Below are 16,099 nucleotides of genomic sequence, written 5' to 3'. Positions count from 1 at the left end.
CTCCACACAGCTGTGACAGAACAGGGGTTCCCTCACCAGCGGTGCTGTGTAAAAATAACTATACAACGGCGCCACCGTGTGTCTAAACTGCGCAATGACACGGCTCAGAATGGCACTTAAAGAGTGTGTACCTCCACATGACTCCAAGAGTCCCCTTATGAATCCACATGTGAACTCATTGGATCCAGATTTTTGGGGGCTCTGCTCCAAATTAAGCACAAATAGTAGTTCCCTTAACATATCTGATTTGTTTTTATCAATTTCAATTCATCATTTTCTGAGAAATCAACAAAAGGGTAAAACAAAAAACCTTTAAAATGATCTCACATTGTTAGAGAAAGTAAAAAAGAATACCTGAATCTGACTCTTGATCTGGATCCACGGCAAAATTGAATGGGCTCTTCCTTGGGTCATGCCCGACCTCTCCACAAAATGTCATGGTATTCAGTTAAGTAGTTTTTGCGTAATCAAACAAACGAACCTTGATGAAAAGTTTGACATATTTAGGGCATTGCAGTGAGTGCAATTCAATGTGAATCTGTGTCCAGTGGGTTTAAATATGGTTCATAAGGATGTAGGTTGTTTTCAGCTGCTGTGTGGCAACAAATAGGAAATCTGTATAAGTACAACCAATGAGCAGCTGACAAACACAATGTGACCTTAACTGTAAGGCTCGCTAGAATAACGGAGACTGTTGGGTCTTGGCAGTTATGCGCTCAACTGAGTGTCATCCTAGTTTTGTTCGCTGTCCAATTGTTTTTATAGGCAAGCTTATTTTATTATACTCTATTTCTAAATAAGTACCCAATTATCAGTAAAGGATTATCTACTGCTCTATCTAATAACATAACTACTTCATATACAACAACTGCACTATCACACGTAAAAAAGCTTAACAATATAAAAGCAGGGTCCAGAGTGGATGGTTCATTTTATTTCTGACATTCAGTTTCTGTAAAAATACCCAAGGCAATGCCAGGCATAAAATCCAAAACCAACCACGGAGCAGTTTGACAGAATACGACTGGCATTCAGAGTCAGGTTTTACAGAGCAGGTCCTGAATGTGTGTGTGGAGAAAAAAAAAAGTATCAGGAAAAAAAAAGTGGAGGTGAAAAGGAGTTCCAGTCCGAGCGGCCCAGAAAGTGATCCGGGTTATTTTGACGTAAATCTCAACACACCCGTCAGAGGCAACGATACTGGACAGCAGTGCTCTCTTATTTCTCACAAAATAAATGTGGTCAGAGTGCAGATGGCAGCTCTCCATTCCTTTAACATATTCGCTTACATGTTCAACATAATAGAGGAATGAAGTTTGCACTTTTGGACTGACGGGATATGTAACTTTTTACAATCTTTAACACTTCACTCAGGCACAGGGCGGAGATGGAGGAACATGTAGATGATGTCGTTCATGTGCAGTGCAGCAGCGAAGGCTTGACTTAATTTTTTGGCACTTTAGCTCGCTGGCAAATAGCCTCAACAGTTGCCGATACATAGTACATCAAGAGATGCACCGGAATTTAAATAATGTATTTAAAGACTCACCTGAGCTTTCTCTATGGGTTGCATGATCACATTTTAAATACTTAAGTTTACATTTACCTTCCAACATTTGTGGAATTGTCCTGGACAGTTATTAAAAGAATATGTCACAGCTCAGAGCCTGAACTTTCTAAAACATGAACTCAAATTTGTCAGGAATCGAGAGCTGATAGTCGTTTATCACCTTCTGCTGCGATGCAAATACAGTTGCCAATGACAGTTTTAACCTCATGGAGCAGTTAACAGTTAATCTTGCTTGTGATGTTTCTGAATGGCACAATTAAAAAATGCTCCACAATGAAAATGAAATGTGTAATCATGTCACGGCTTCGTCTGAAATCAAAGCCTGAGGAATGGATCTTATAATAAAATGAGGAGTTCAAAAAAACAAAGAGTCCTTATGTTTGCCTTTCATTTGAACATGTGCAAAATACATCAAACTCTACATTTTCATTTCTTTAGAAAAAAAGAAGAAAAGAAATAAACACAAACAGTTAAACAGCGTTGGCCAGGTTTGATCCTACATTGATCATGTATTCATTCTCAGCCCTGCAGCCAATGCTTCGCTTAATGTCAATAATAAAGTCATTCATAATAATAAGACCTTTAGTACTAGTGGTAGTAATGTAATACTGTTGAGGGTTGTTAACTACTGCCTCTCCTGACCATCTGCACCATGCTGATCCCACTCCTAACATTAGAGGGCACCAGAGTGATCACACCAGCTTCAGGACGCGTCATATAGACAGGAGAAGCAGCAACACTGGCTGGTCTCAGATCAGAAACCCTTGGTTTCCCCAAAAATGCTTCTCGGCCACAAGTTTGTTCCTTGTTCACAGGTTAAGTACAGAAACAAAGAAACCCTGAGCCGCTGTGAAGCTTCTGAGAACTCAAGCCCTACCTAGTTGTCATGTCAACACTCCTCTGGTTTAATATAGATGCCATACGGAGCAACATTTATATACATTAGACACAAACACATTGGGCTGCTTCCTTGGACACAAGGAACACGTCAGAGGGTATTTGGTTGCTGACAGCCACAGAACAGCTTTGGAGCATTGCTAGTATAAATGACATTAGTGCAAATGCGACTCAAAAAAGACACAAAAAAAAGAGAGAGAGCGAAATGGCAGAGAAACATTGGTAGCAAGGTTAGAGCACACGGAGGACAAACAAATAAATTCTATGGTAACCGTGGTAGCGTGCAAGCTCTACAAACAAGCGTGCATTAGGACTCTGCATTCTCAAGTTTAAGTCTCCCATTTAAATACTCTGACTTTTCAACACACACATACACACACACTTCTCTGCATCCTGCCCGCTTTGCTAAGGTAAGTATGTGTGTGCATAATAACGTGTGAAATAATAATACAAAAAATAAGCTATGTTTCATAGCTAAATTTGCTGGTAGTAATGTTTCATGGGGTGAAGTGACCGAGCAGCAAGAGGATAATAATGATGGTCTTAGAAAACACGGGGTGTTTGGATGCGATTGGGTCCTGACATAAAGGGATTCAACAATCGCCGAGCTGATGAACTTGGGATGGACTGGTACAAATGGGGGGGACGAGCGGGGATGAGTACCATGGTGAAGTAAAGCCAATAACAACAGAGTTTGGGCTCCTTGCCGGATCTGCAGGACAATGCTGACGCTTCAAATCCAAACTCTGGCCTCGGCTACTTTTTTTCCACCTCCTCTCATCTCTCCCTCCCTTGTTTTCAGTCCATCTGCACAGTATGTTGTCGATACTGAGCAGTGAAATAAAAGTTACCATAAAAATATCTCTTTGACAACAAAACAAGAGTTTGGTGATGAGAAGAAAAGGTTTTTGCTGGGACCAGCCAAACAAGTTTGAATCGAATATTGAAGCAGTATGATGACAGAGAAAGCCTGACGCATGAAATGAGTTATGAGTTACTCTACATGGATTTGCTCAGACTGCAACCCTCGACTAGGCCACACCATGTATCCTCTGCTTAGCACCAGGCTTCTGGTCATGTGATGGCCTCAGGAAGTGACATTCAGTCTGTTAACACATCATATTCAAACACACAGCTGCTGCCGTCCGACAATGAAAACTCGAAAATCTGTAGACTTTATGAAATGTTATGACTTTTTCCACCATTTGAATTTCAACCGTAAGTTATCAATCATCCATCAAGGTTCTCCAAGCTTCTGACCCATTTCCTTGTGAGATCATGGCACAAACAGGGCGACCGCGAAACATAACGAGATGCACAGCGATGAAAGAAGCTGCACGAACAAAGGCAGGATGGGAGCAACCATCACATGAAATGTCTGGGATTGGAATGAGAAAAACAAAAGCGATGTCGATGTGTGTCTATAATGGGTGTAAAAAAAAAAAATAAAGACATGATACTTCGGTTTCAATCAGGTTTTCACATTTTGTGGACATGATGGGAGAACTCCCATTGGATTTTGAGATGAATAAACATTTTTCTGAATCAGTTCGAATCACTCCCATGGATATGAAGGGTTTGGAGCTGAATTTCTGGCCCGATTAAAGAGCCAAATGCTCAACAAGTGGAATATATGCAGACTGACAGCTGCTTATGTGCATGCATATGTGTTACAATGGGGTTCAGAGGCTGCTCGGAGGGGCAGACTGTTCCTCAGATGGGGAGTTGGGCCGGTCGGGCTGTGACGATTGGCTGTCGAGTGGGGAGGCTGGGGCAGGCCCGGGTTCAGCAGGGGGCATCTCTGCCTGGGCCTGTAATTGTGAAGACGAGTGGTGAGACGTACAAGGGATGGAGGGCGATGGAGAAGAGGGGGGTATGTCCGACGTGTCAGAGGAAGAAGAGCAAGAGAGAGGATCTGTGGGCAACTGATTCTGCAGACAATCAGTTGTGTGTGGGGATGAAGAAGACGAGGAAGACATGGAGGAGGATGTCAGAACCTTGACAAGGTTCTGGGGAGCAGAGGGCGCATTAGAGGAAGTGGAAGAAGTTTTTCCATCTGACATGCCAGGTCCTTTTTCTCCCTCCTGCTCTCCCGCTCCCTCCTCCCCCTTCCCATCATCTGGAAGATCACCAGGTTTCTGCTCATTCTTGGCTGTGGCTTCGTTCTGCCCTGCAGGTATTTGATTGGCTGCAGGGTTTTCTGGGTTGGGGACACTGGTGGCAGGTGATTGGCTTTTGAGCTGCGAGTGGCAAAGAGGACACGTCTCCTGTACGTAGAGCCATTTCTTCAAACAGCCAGCGTGGAAGAAATGGCTGCACGGAGTGATCACCGCTGTGTTCATGTCCTGGAAGAATTCAAAACAAAAGCAGTTGCAGTTCAATTCAACATTTCAAACCAATTTTAGCCAATGAATGAGAACAGGTATCAAATAAAACTTTACTTTAGCATAGCTTTATAATGAATGATTCGTGATTCCTCAACTCATACCTGGTAGCAGATGGCACAGATGTCGTTGTACTGCTCCAGCTGTGTGTTGCTCGCTGTGGGGAGGCTTTTGATCTTGTTTACAGCATCTCTCCTGAGCAGGAAGCTCTGCCAGCCCAGCTGGGCTCTGAGCCAGACGTTATAGTATGAGTGGACCAGGATGATGGTGCTTCCCATCACACTCCACTCCCCAAACACTGTCTCTGACACGCCGTAGCACACCACACACACCGCAACCTGGCAGAGGAAGAGATACGCGTCGTTGAGGCTGAGATACCGCTGTCATATTGTATGTCACTGCCTTGGGCACATGCTGCCTTCTCGCTCAAGATAATGTGTCCTGTGTTTATGTGTGTGTGGAACACTTACTAGGAATTCCAGCAATCGATAGGTCCCATTGACACAGTAAATAACTTCATCCATGTTCTCGACAGGAGCCTTACGAAACTCCTCCACCATGAAGAGAATGTAGATCAGCAGAGTGCCAAGAACCTGGGGATGAAGGTAGGTCCAAAATGGTTTATAGAATGATGATAGCATTCATAGTGATTTAATTTATAAAATGATTTGTATGTACTTGTATTTTACCTGCAGGGAGGTGAGGATGGATGAAGAGATGATGATGAGGAGCCAGAAGTCCATGTGGAAGAACTGACAGATCATGTAGGCCATGTAGGCTGGAAAGATCAGCAGGAACAGACACAGAGAAACAGCTCGGAAGTGCTTCCATAAACTCCTAAAGGACGGATGGTGAAAAGAGCAAAAGAGAAGATGATCAGCTCTATCTCTACATCTTTCTCTTACACACAAATTCAGTCCATATACCGGTTATTTTACAAAGTATTTAGTGCATCTCACTTGTCTCTGGATGCTCCCAGAGCCAGGACTATGGGGTCTGCTATCTCCAGCATGGACTGCAGGATTGAAGCAACAACGATGAAGAGGATGATGGAGAGGAGGAAGGCTCTGTGAATGACCTGTAGCTCGATGAGGCCGGTCTGCACAGCGAGGATCAGCAGGGTGATGCCTTCCGTCATTCCTCTGCACGGACAGACAAAATAACATGACCTCGTAAATGATTACAATTAGGAAAAACATACTAACAGGCACAATTGCAGTTAAAGACATAGGTAGGGACTGACCTGTGCATGGTGTTGTCATTCATAAAGGCTCTGTAGCCTTGCAGGTAGAACTTGCAGAGTGTGAGAACCCCCAGAGCGATGAAGGAGACAGTAAAAACGAGACCCAGCAGGGAGTACGGTGTACTACAACACTCTGCAATACTGAGGACAGGGAGGGAGGAGAAAGTATGTAAGAGGAGGAGACGGGTGAAGCTGAAGTGTGTAGGCAACATTATTTGTTAAACATTGCCACACCATCACTACATCTGTAGGAATACAATGACTCAAGCCGTGGGATCACACTCAAAGTGTCAGTGATGTACAATCAGTGACAGCTCTGGTTTTACCTGGTAAGAAAGAGGAAAAGGAGCCTCTCCCTTGAGGTAGGCTGGTCTCTGGTGCTAAAGTAGGAGTAGATCTGCAGCGCGAAGAGCAGCAGCCAGAAACACATGAAGAGAACAGGAAGGACCAGCTGGTTCCATAGAGACATGCCTAATGCTAGCAGCCCATACACCTCCACCACCTGGGGGACAGAGTGAGCGACAGAGATAGAGAAGAGACGGAGGTAATTGGGACAAAGACAGAAAACCATGAATATTGCATATGGAGGTCTCTCAGGACTACTTTAGCTGAAATCCGGTAATAAAACTGAAAGAGCTAGCATTAATAGTTTTTACCTGAGCCAGCTCCCTGTAGGCCGTCTTAGCCAGGTTGTATGGTACCAGTAGGTTAGAAGCCAGAAAGTAAATGACCTCCAGGCCAGTGAATATCATGGAGAACTTATTGATGAAGTCAATGGTCTCCAGTGGGACCAGACACAGTCTGGCCACCAAAGGAAGAAGGTGAGCAGAGAAAAGCCAAATCCTCTTGGTCTGCATTACACCAGAACACAGCGTACACACCACCAGCTGACCTGAAAGAAGATGCAGAGTTAAATTTGAGACCTTTTAGGAACACAATTAATGATATTTAAAACCTATATCACCTCCAACTGATATGAAGGATTATCGGAGTCCAAAAATTACTTATACTTCCACATAATCGAAGAAAAGGAACTGTTCAGGGTGTTTGTATCAGCCATCAGTTCCTCATTGGTCTTGCTTGTAGTTTTATTAGTGTGCTAATGTAGGTATAGTTGAGAAAGCACTGCAACACACTGAGTCAGCTGTACGTTCTGCCAAAATATAACTCTTGAACAAAGTAGCGTTAAATTAATGTTTACATAGTTAAGACGTATCTAAACGTTTGAAGTATGTGCATACGTTATTATTTTAACATTCAAGACTTTTAAAAACAATAATACAACTTTAGAATTTTTAAAACCCTGTAGAAACGAAGACAAATGGACAAAAACAAATTTAGCGACGTGATTTTGGAGCTGCTTTGAAGTATGTATTGTTCTAAATCGTGTTCAATAAAGAGCCCACCTAAAATAAGTTCCCATTAGAACCTTCATAGCGATCCCAGAGTGGGGACAATATGAGGCCACTCTAGTATTTAGCAGATTTAATCTCCCTCCTCTCTCTACAGCAGTATATCTGTATCACTGGATGTTGTTTTCACTTTCTCAGGCTTTCACTCAGCGGTGAAATCAGCACTCAGCACGGTCTATATATAGCACAGGAGACTCTGTTACTACACTCTAGCAAAATGAAAGCAGGTCCTACAGACACATACGAATATTTTCCATTTTTAAAATGAGCCAGTTTTCAACGTACTCCTAGTATTGTTGTAGTGGGAATGTAGTCCTGAAAGTGGCAAGGGATGTGACCTTTTAGGGACATTTTAGATAAAGCCAAGAAATTTTGAATAACGATTGAATCTCTACGGAAGCTAAAATGTTTCCACAACCACGTCACCAGAAAGACACTGCAGCTGCAAGAAGAGAATTTAGTAATTTCCTTAGGGATTCTCGCTGTCACAGAAAATAGAATTGACATTTAGTCCTCCCAAAGTACTGCAAGGGAAGGAAGATCTATTAAATTAAGTTTCCATACTTTTCTAGATTTTCCAAATGCATGGGGGAAAAATGAACGAGAGAGAAAGATCAAATTCCAACTGAAAAGGAAGAGGAGTACAGCCTGGTTTATAAATTGGTGCCGGATCGTTGCAGTGGCTGCAGCCTACACAAGTGGCTTTGTGAGCATTTATCCTTGTGTGTTGGTTTGTCTTTACTTCAAACGACGATGAATGAAATTCTAACTGTTGAATGTCAGTTAGTTTTACTGTAATCCATGCAACACATAAACGACAAGAGATGTCAAAGGAGATGATGCGGATGTCCAATTCACTGAATGAACCATGACCGTGAGTATTGTGTGTTTGTCCAGAGACTGAGAGAAATGGATGAGACATACTGCCAGGCTGACCAACAGCAGTAAGTGAGACAGGTATTTACATCTGGGGAAGTGCTAGACAGACTACAGTTCAATAGGGAACTACTGAAGTGCATTTTCCTGACTAAGTTTGTGCACAGTGTGTTCATTCCTCATCATGTACATTTAATACACACATGTGCTTAGTGTACATGCATTCATGCAAAATGATTTACCTATGAGTGCAGTGGTGAATCTGTTCATTGAGAGAGGTTCCAGGTAGACGGGTCCTTCGAAGCCGGACTCTAATTCACTGCGGACATAATCCCTGAAACAGAGAAGGCAAAATATGCTCAATATTCAGCAAAGATCTTTAGTGACTGTGATAAACTGACCTACAAAAGGAAAACACATGTGAGAGCTACAGCCTCCTTCAAAATCATTGGAACAGCGAAGTAATTTCCTTTGTTTTTGTTGTGATAAAGACGAATGAGATGAGGGTTCAGAGTTTCAGCTTTTATTACCTGGTGCCTATCTAGATCGAGATTTACAACAACAAATGACCAGGCCCCATTTTTAGGAGACAAAATAAAAGGAGCAGATGTTGGACAGGAAAATGACATGAAATATTTAGTTCTATTACTGTTGTTCGCAACCCACTGACATCACCAGACTGTTGCACTCTGTATTTGGGACGCTTTCCAGCATTTTACCACAGCCTCTTCTAGGTCTAAGGTCAGAGACGGCCATGGCCAGTCTAAAACCCTCCATTTCTTCATCCTTGATAATGAAATCCTTTGTTGTATTGGCAGTGCATTGTGTTGCTGCGTGATGAAGTTCTTCCTGATTAGTTTGGATAATTTCTGTCTAAACTGACAATTTCTTCCATAGACTTCTGAGTGAATTTAGCTGCTATCATCATGCGTTACATAGTCAATAAAGATTAGTGGTCCCATTAAAGAAGCAGCCACACATCACTTTCTCCATGTTTTGGGTGAGCTTCTAAGTTTTGGATCATTTCTTTCTCCAAACATTTTCTTTTTTTTTCTATTCTGTTATTTAGATTTTTGTTGCTGAGTGCTCTGCATCTTGTACTATGCTTTATATATTTCTTCTTTTTAAAAATTCTTCAGTGTATTGTGAAGCCTTCACTTGACCCCTGCCCTAAGGTTGGGTAGGTAATCCGTTTCAAAATGGTTAGCTTTACAACAGAGATGACTTTGTTATTATTAATGTTGGTTTTTCCTTCAGAGCTATCAAACGTTTAAACAAACCATCTTAAAGGCTAGTTGAGCAACAAGAAATGCAGTCAGTCACATCTGCTTGCTTGAGAAAGGGGTAAGTTCAAAACTGAGGGTTGTAGATTGTAAATACCGGGAAATAAAAGCTCAAACATTGTACGTTTGTCTCGTTTTGGGAGGGACCGTACACGTTGTGGGTCAGCTCGTATACTACAGTGAATGCTGAATTAAAGGCTATGGAGCCCCCTGCAAATCTAAAGTAGGATAAACCATAATAGTTGACAGTAAGACATAAATGCATTTTGGTCTGTATTATCAGACATAATTATCATCTGAAATACAATAATCGATATTTACAAGAAAGATATTGGCCCATGATGCATCCTTAGTGTTTGTGTATATACCTTGAGACTTGGTGACCGGCAAACATCAGCATGGCCGTGAGGACGTACAGGTAGAGTTTCACCAGGTGCTGACGAGGCAGAGTGAGGAGCACCAAGCTCAGGATGTAACCTGCAAGGCAATCACACAAGCACACATGGTCACATACAACATATATATATATATAAATAGTAAAGCACTTCAAATGGTTCCGGTTTGTGTACGTGAGACAGATGTTTCTTATCTAAGGGCAGAGAGCTGTTTTTGACAGTCAATAACTCACAACTACCAAAAGGCTTAACGTACAACAGTCAAATAAAACCATATCCAAAAAGTTATTATATTTTCGCATAGCAACAGTCACATTGGTTTGACTGCCTCTCTCCCCCTTCTCTCTCTCTGTCCACACACAGCACAGATCAGCACATACCAAGCCTATTGGCCCATAAACCAACTGCAGCCCAGTCTGACAGCACACAGACACAAACACAAAGGCATGGAAACAAACACTAAACTCAACAGTATGCTGTGGGTTTTCTTGTAGCTGCAGCCGAAACCACAGCCCTAACAGCAGACTTCATTTCAACTTCAATGCGACTTTTGTTTCTGCCTTGAACTGCTTCTGTGTCAATGGAAATGTGTCTGACTGGATCACTGAGCTGCACAGACTTTAAAACTTTAAAACATCAAGTTTCCATTATATGCGACGGGAATCAGATCGATGGTCTGTCCGAGACGATAGTTCTGTCTTTTAGTTGATGAGTAACAGCCTTAAAATGGTTTGTCATCCCTTGAACCACAATGTTTACAACAGCTGAGGGAGATTAACAATACACTTGTAAACCTTTTATGTTAACATTTAAGTGGAAATGATTTAAGGGAGTGTTTAACCCACATTTCCTCATACTTGGGGGATGTGGTAGAGTTAACTACTTCAACCTTTGCTACCTTCAAAACTAAGGTTGCCACCATCAACTATCAGCAGGATATGTCAATGGATTTTTCTAGAGTTAGTGGATGATTTGAGTTTTGGCAAAAGGCAAACTTATGGCAGCAGTCAAAAAATGGGATTTCCAGCATTTAGCCTTACTGTAGCTATTAGACTTAAATTAGTGTTAATTAAAATCCAAGTATACAATTCTCCACGAACACAGACACTGTTAAAGTTCACTAAGAACTGATCTTGACAGCAGTTCCCATGATTCGGACAATTGCTCTGGCTAATATCAGTATGTGGGAAGGCAGTGAGGTATCATTTCCTTGTCACTGCACTAGCAATTCTCACTACGAGGTATCCAGGGGAACAGCATGAACACCCACTCACATCATTTTCTCCTAGTGTAGTTTTATTAAAACAGACAAAGGAAAATTATCGGTCGTTCAAGAGAAAATGAAAGACTCCAAAACTTGAGAAACATTTAGGGAGCTGGGGCATGAGCCACCAAACTGGAGGAGAAGGCTGCACCAATCTATTTAAATATCATTTTATCAGTGTATTAATCAACAGATCAGTTTTCACACTCCACCTATTCTCATTCCACGCTCACAACTATTCATAGTCTGGTGGCTTACAGCAGACCACCATGTGTGAACATTTTGAAACTGAACCAGTCAGCGATAGAGGGCTTATGATGCTGAAAGGGGAAAAAAAGAAATCATGCAAATCTAATCAAGAGGGATAAAACTTTTACTCTGTTGGCCCTCGACCTGCCGATAAAGCCAGCACAGCAGGAACCACTTCAGCTGATAACCCATGCCAAACCAAACACCTACAGCAGGTCGCGATAACTCTGACATACTGGCCACAGCTCTTTCAGCACGTGCTTTGTTTTCCAATGTCTAAATTGCATGAGCTGCAGACTTTGTAAAGCATTTGTATAGTGTGTGTGTGTGTCTGTGCGTGTGCGTGTGCGTGTGTGTGTGTGACAGTACCACTGACCTAAGTAGTGCAGGTAGAGTGCTAGGTATTTGTACTGGAACAGGGGGTTGTTGGAGAGGCTGGAGCGCTGGATCTTCTGGAAAAAGGAGCTGACATCCCAGCGGTAGAGGACGTCCAGCAGCATGATGCTGGGAACACGCAGGCCCACATTGAGCACTGCCTCGACTCTGTCCTTGACTGCCATGACCTCAGTTTACCCTCTGATCGGCAGGCAGAAGTGGCCACGAAGACAGGATGTCAAGGGTGGATGCGCCGTGCACTGTAGAGAAAGACACAGAAAACTAGATTGAACATGATGCAAAGAGGATATAGACTCGCAAAGAGGAAGTGTAGAAAGAAGCAGGCGAGATAAACAAATCAAAATGTGCTTTAACATGCAGTGAACGTGAATCTCTGCATGAAAAGAGCAAATAGCAATGCCAGTTAAGATTACTTAAAACCAGAAATAAATGTGACTGTTTGCATAATGTTTAATTGTCCATATTAAAAGCTAAAGCTAAATAAACATGTACTTGCAGAATCTATGAAAAATATCACAATACCATTTACTGTTTGCATAATATGGCAAAATATAGTTTGGGCTGGTTTGGAAGCTATAACCTAATATTCCACCATGTATTAAACACTCACATACTAGATGTTAGTGGTGTCAGTTAGGACCTGAGGGGAAACATGTACTAAGCTACACACTACTGGGGAAACGTGGGTGTTTTCTTGTCTTGTTTAGGGCACGTTGTTGAAATGACTACCTGCAACAAATTCCTACAGTGGCGCTTCACTGCTGCTTCCCAAGTGGTTTTATGTGTTTGTGCAAGGAGGAGCAGTCAGGTGGTTGAGTTGACAGAACTAAAAACTACTGTCAGATACAACTGTTGTTGTTTGCTGACCTCCCTCACGTATGTGTGTTAACGTATGGCTCTGCTGCTTAGACAAACATGCAGGAAACACGATCCTGGGGGAAACCAGCAAGTCTGGAAAAGGATATAACTCCACAGGGACACTGCAAGTTTTTTCCACTTCCCAAAGTGTTATTACTTGGTATAGTTCATTATACATTAGCTAGTTTGGACAGGGATTGGCTACATGATGAACTGCTTCACCTAAGAAGCATTTGCATAGTCTAATCTATCAGTCAATGATCAATTTAGACTTACAGGTGACTCTGGGCGTGTTTGTTTGCATATCAGCTGCACAGAACGTAAAATGAGCACAAGGAAACTGTCTCACACTCTCAGATGGTTTTTCATGCAGGTGTGACTCAACACCAGCCCTGATGAATGAGGCATACCAGCCAAATCTGCTTATTCACCTACACACCTCCTCAGTTTTCTCACAGACTGTTCTATTAACATGTAAATTACACTTCTTTGTGTGGAAATTGAATATCACAGTATCATCATACCAACATTAAAGTCAATGTACTTCAATTGAGAAACCCTGTACTTGAAAGCAACCAGAAGAGAATATCCATGAATCAAATATCGTTAAAAAGGTCTTTACTGAGGCATATAACCACATTGATGCAAAACATCTTAAATATTAAACTGGTTCTTCTTGTTTTAATACTGAAGGAACTCAAACAAACCAATAACTAATAATCACTGTCCTGCAGCGGTATTGGAGCTTGATTAAATTCACAGTATCACAAAGTGAAATACAGGAAGCAACATGCTGCCTTTTTTCCCTCAAGGCAAACGGTGATGACACTGACAAACAACTCAGTTCTTGCAGTCTTTTCCACAAATCATGTTACCTCCAGCTTCTGATGTGCACCTAAACCACACTTATGGAGGCTTATTCAGAGTTGACATGAGCAGTTTCCAATTGTTTTCAAATGTTGCTGGTGACTTTCAATGCACTGCATGGTTTGGCACAAAGCTTCTATGCTGAGCTTCTAAATCAGTAGATAACAACCGGAAGCCTGAGAGCTCCTGATAAGAACCCGTTAGATATTCCTCGTTCAAGACTGAAAAACCAAAGATGGCCCGGCCTTTGTCGTCACCACAACAACCTGGAAGAGTTAACCTGAGGAACCCATACCAGAAACTTCACTGTCTGTTTTCAAATCTTCTGTCAAAACGTCCTAATACTTGTGACTAGCAATACCTTGGGTTTCTTTGTCCTTTGCCATTGAGTTTAAATGATATTGTATCATTTAATTTGCTCTCCTTGATTTTAGATTTGTTAGAATACAGTTTGCTGTCTTTAAATGCTATTGCAGTATTTAGCTTGTTGCCTTTGACATGTCATATTTTTATTTTTAAATTATCCTCTTTACAACGACTCTTTATGAAACGTACTCTGCATGCACTGTTATGAATATGATTTACCTGCGGCCTGGGACAGGATCCTGACAACTTACATAACTGAATTCACCACGACCATCACAGTGAGATGTCCTCGCAGAATCCCGACCTTATATAACGCAGCAGTCTCCCGCAGTTTTGTCTAAGTATCTTAATCCGTTAACGGCTACAGGGTGCTGTGTAGTAGCACTAAGTCTGAATGGGTTTATTTATACCAGGACTCGCTCCACTGAAACACGGGCACCACCAGCTTCCGCGGATGACCGAGTGCGGCATCGATCGTGGTTCGCCATGAACTCTAGTAACCCCTTCGTCTCGACGCTAGCTTAGCCTCGCCGCATAAACACCGCAGCACTTTGCTAACCGGTCTGGTGTGAACGCAGCGATATAATAAGAATAAAATTAATGATAATAATAAGACTTGTCTTGATAATGGGATGCAGCTGTAAAGGCAAACATGTGATATGGAGATGGCGAGCTAGCGGACAGCAGCCGTCAATCTCAAAGCTAACGTAGCTAGCTAGCATTAGCTAGCTGTTGTCAACAACCGAGCAACACTTCAACACACCGGGAAACATGCACATACCGGGGGAGGGCGCTCGGTTATTACGAGGCTGTGGCTCTCCGGTTCCACGTACATGACACGAGCATGATGCTAAAAGCAGCTAGTGCCAAAGCAGCTAGTGAAGATTAACGCCCCCCCCCACCCCACCTATCCCAGCCACTAAGTCCAACTGTAGCCGGGCTAACAAGCGGCCGGCCAAGGCCAACAAGTGAAAGACAGGGGAACTTACATCGGCGGGACGATGTTCGGTGAGTTAGCGTCGGTCTCTGGATGCTTTTCGGGTCGGATATCGACCATTTTAACTCGGCACCGCCCGAGTTAACGGTCCTGTCGGTGGAAGCGTCTCATACTCGAAGGATGCGGCCCATCCGCTCCTCTCACCTAGCAGCCATTATCCAGAGTACCGAGAAGGATGTACTGAGCATGCGCACTACAGACTGCCCACTATTCATTTATATCTATTCACCTATTTATCTATTTATCTATCTGTCTATTAGTCTATTTTTCTATTTTTCTATTTTTCTATTTTTCTATTCATTTTGGTATTGATTGGCCCTGCACTTTTTATACCAACACATGCGTGACTTAAATAAAAGTAACAACACATTACCCCAAACATGCTTCATTACATCCAAAAGTCCTGCTTTCAAAATCCTACTCGAGTACAGCCAATGGACTGTTCTGTTTATGGAACATATAGTCTGTTAAGATGTGACTTATAGACTTCATCCGAAATGTGTTGGAGAAGAAATAGTATCGTGTATGGTCAGGGTGGTGTCTCAGTCAGCTGAGTTCTTCAAACAAAGGACAAACACTGTCCAACCACAGAGTACAGCAAAGGTCACTATAGAATCCAAGTGACCTCAGGATTAACTTCCGCAACACATGAATAGACAATGGCTCACATGCTGGACAGTGGGTGCACCAAAGTTAACGTTGAGCAGTACCCTAGATGGAAATGTCTGCTGTAAGAATAAACTCAGAAGATTATTTAGTAAATTTCCATTACAAAACAATCCATACACACATGCACATTTATCATATGCAGTGATAATTTGTTTAATCCCTCTCCTTTGAGCACCCCCTTAGACATCATATATACTTTATCTATTTTATGTAAACCAACGCACAGTTATTAAAATGATTTGTTTAAATGGGATAATACATATATGACAAAGCAATTACAACATACTAAAGCTCCAACGATCACCCACTCATCAATTATTTGAAATGAATCAGTAACTATGCTAATGCAATTATTATCAACATATTCATACTAATA

General features: G+C 42.1%; 1 protein-coding gene across 2 annotated transcripts; it reads right to left on the bottom strand.

The window, feature by feature from the left end:
• Positions 1 to 912: 912 nt before the first annotated feature.
• Positions 913 to 15,212, bottom strand: LOC133969272 (RING finger protein 145-like). Of its 2 annotated transcripts, none has more exons than XM_062405646.1 (12): positions 15,047 to 15,212; positions 11,947 to 12,205; positions 10,031 to 10,139; positions 8,622 to 8,713; positions 6,748 to 6,983; positions 6,418 to 6,593; positions 6,092 to 6,232; positions 5,808 to 5,990; positions 5,538 to 5,685; positions 5,319 to 5,441; positions 4,953 to 5,186; positions 913 to 4,809 (listed from the first exon to the last, which is right to left on the bottom strand). In XM_062405646.1, exons 2-12 carry the CDS (start codon positions 12,128 to 12,130, stop codon positions 4,147 to 4,149), a joined length of 2,289 nt encoding a protein of 762 aa, XP_062261630.1. In that variant the 5' UTR covers positions 12,131 to 12,205; positions 15,047 to 15,212; the 3' UTR covers positions 913 to 4,146. The 2 variants fall into 2 exon arrangements, with proteins under 2 accessions (XP_062261630.1, XP_062261631.1); XM_062405647.1 differs by lacking the exon at positions 15,047 to 15,212 and adding an exon at positions 14,839 to 14,902.
• Between the last annotated feature and the right edge of the window lie 887 nt (positions 15,213 to 16,099).

This window comes from Platichthys flesus, chromosome 15 (assembly GCF_949316205.1).
Source record: "Platichthys flesus chromosome 15, fPlaFle2.1, whole genome shotgun sequence".
Taxonomy (NCBI): domain Eukaryota; kingdom Metazoa; phylum Chordata; class Actinopteri; order Pleuronectiformes; family Pleuronectidae; genus Platichthys; species Platichthys flesus.
Note: the sequence above shows the minus strand (reverse complement) of the source record. Positions and strands in the feature narration are given on the sequence as shown.

Coding starts and splice junctions, on each gene's coding strand:
- LOC133969272 (XM_062405646.1), bottom strand. CDS start 12,130: ATGGCAGTCAAGGACAGAGTCGAGGCAGTGCTCAATGTGGGCCTGCGT. Junction 6,233..6,417: donor CTTTTCCTCTTTCTTACCAG/GTAAAACCAGAG, acceptor CCCTGTCCTCAG/TATTGCAGAGTGTTGTAGTA. Junction 5,442..5,537: donor CCATCCTCACCTCCCTGCAG/GTAAAATACAAG, acceptor CTTCATCCCCAG/GTTCTTGGCACTCTGCTGAT.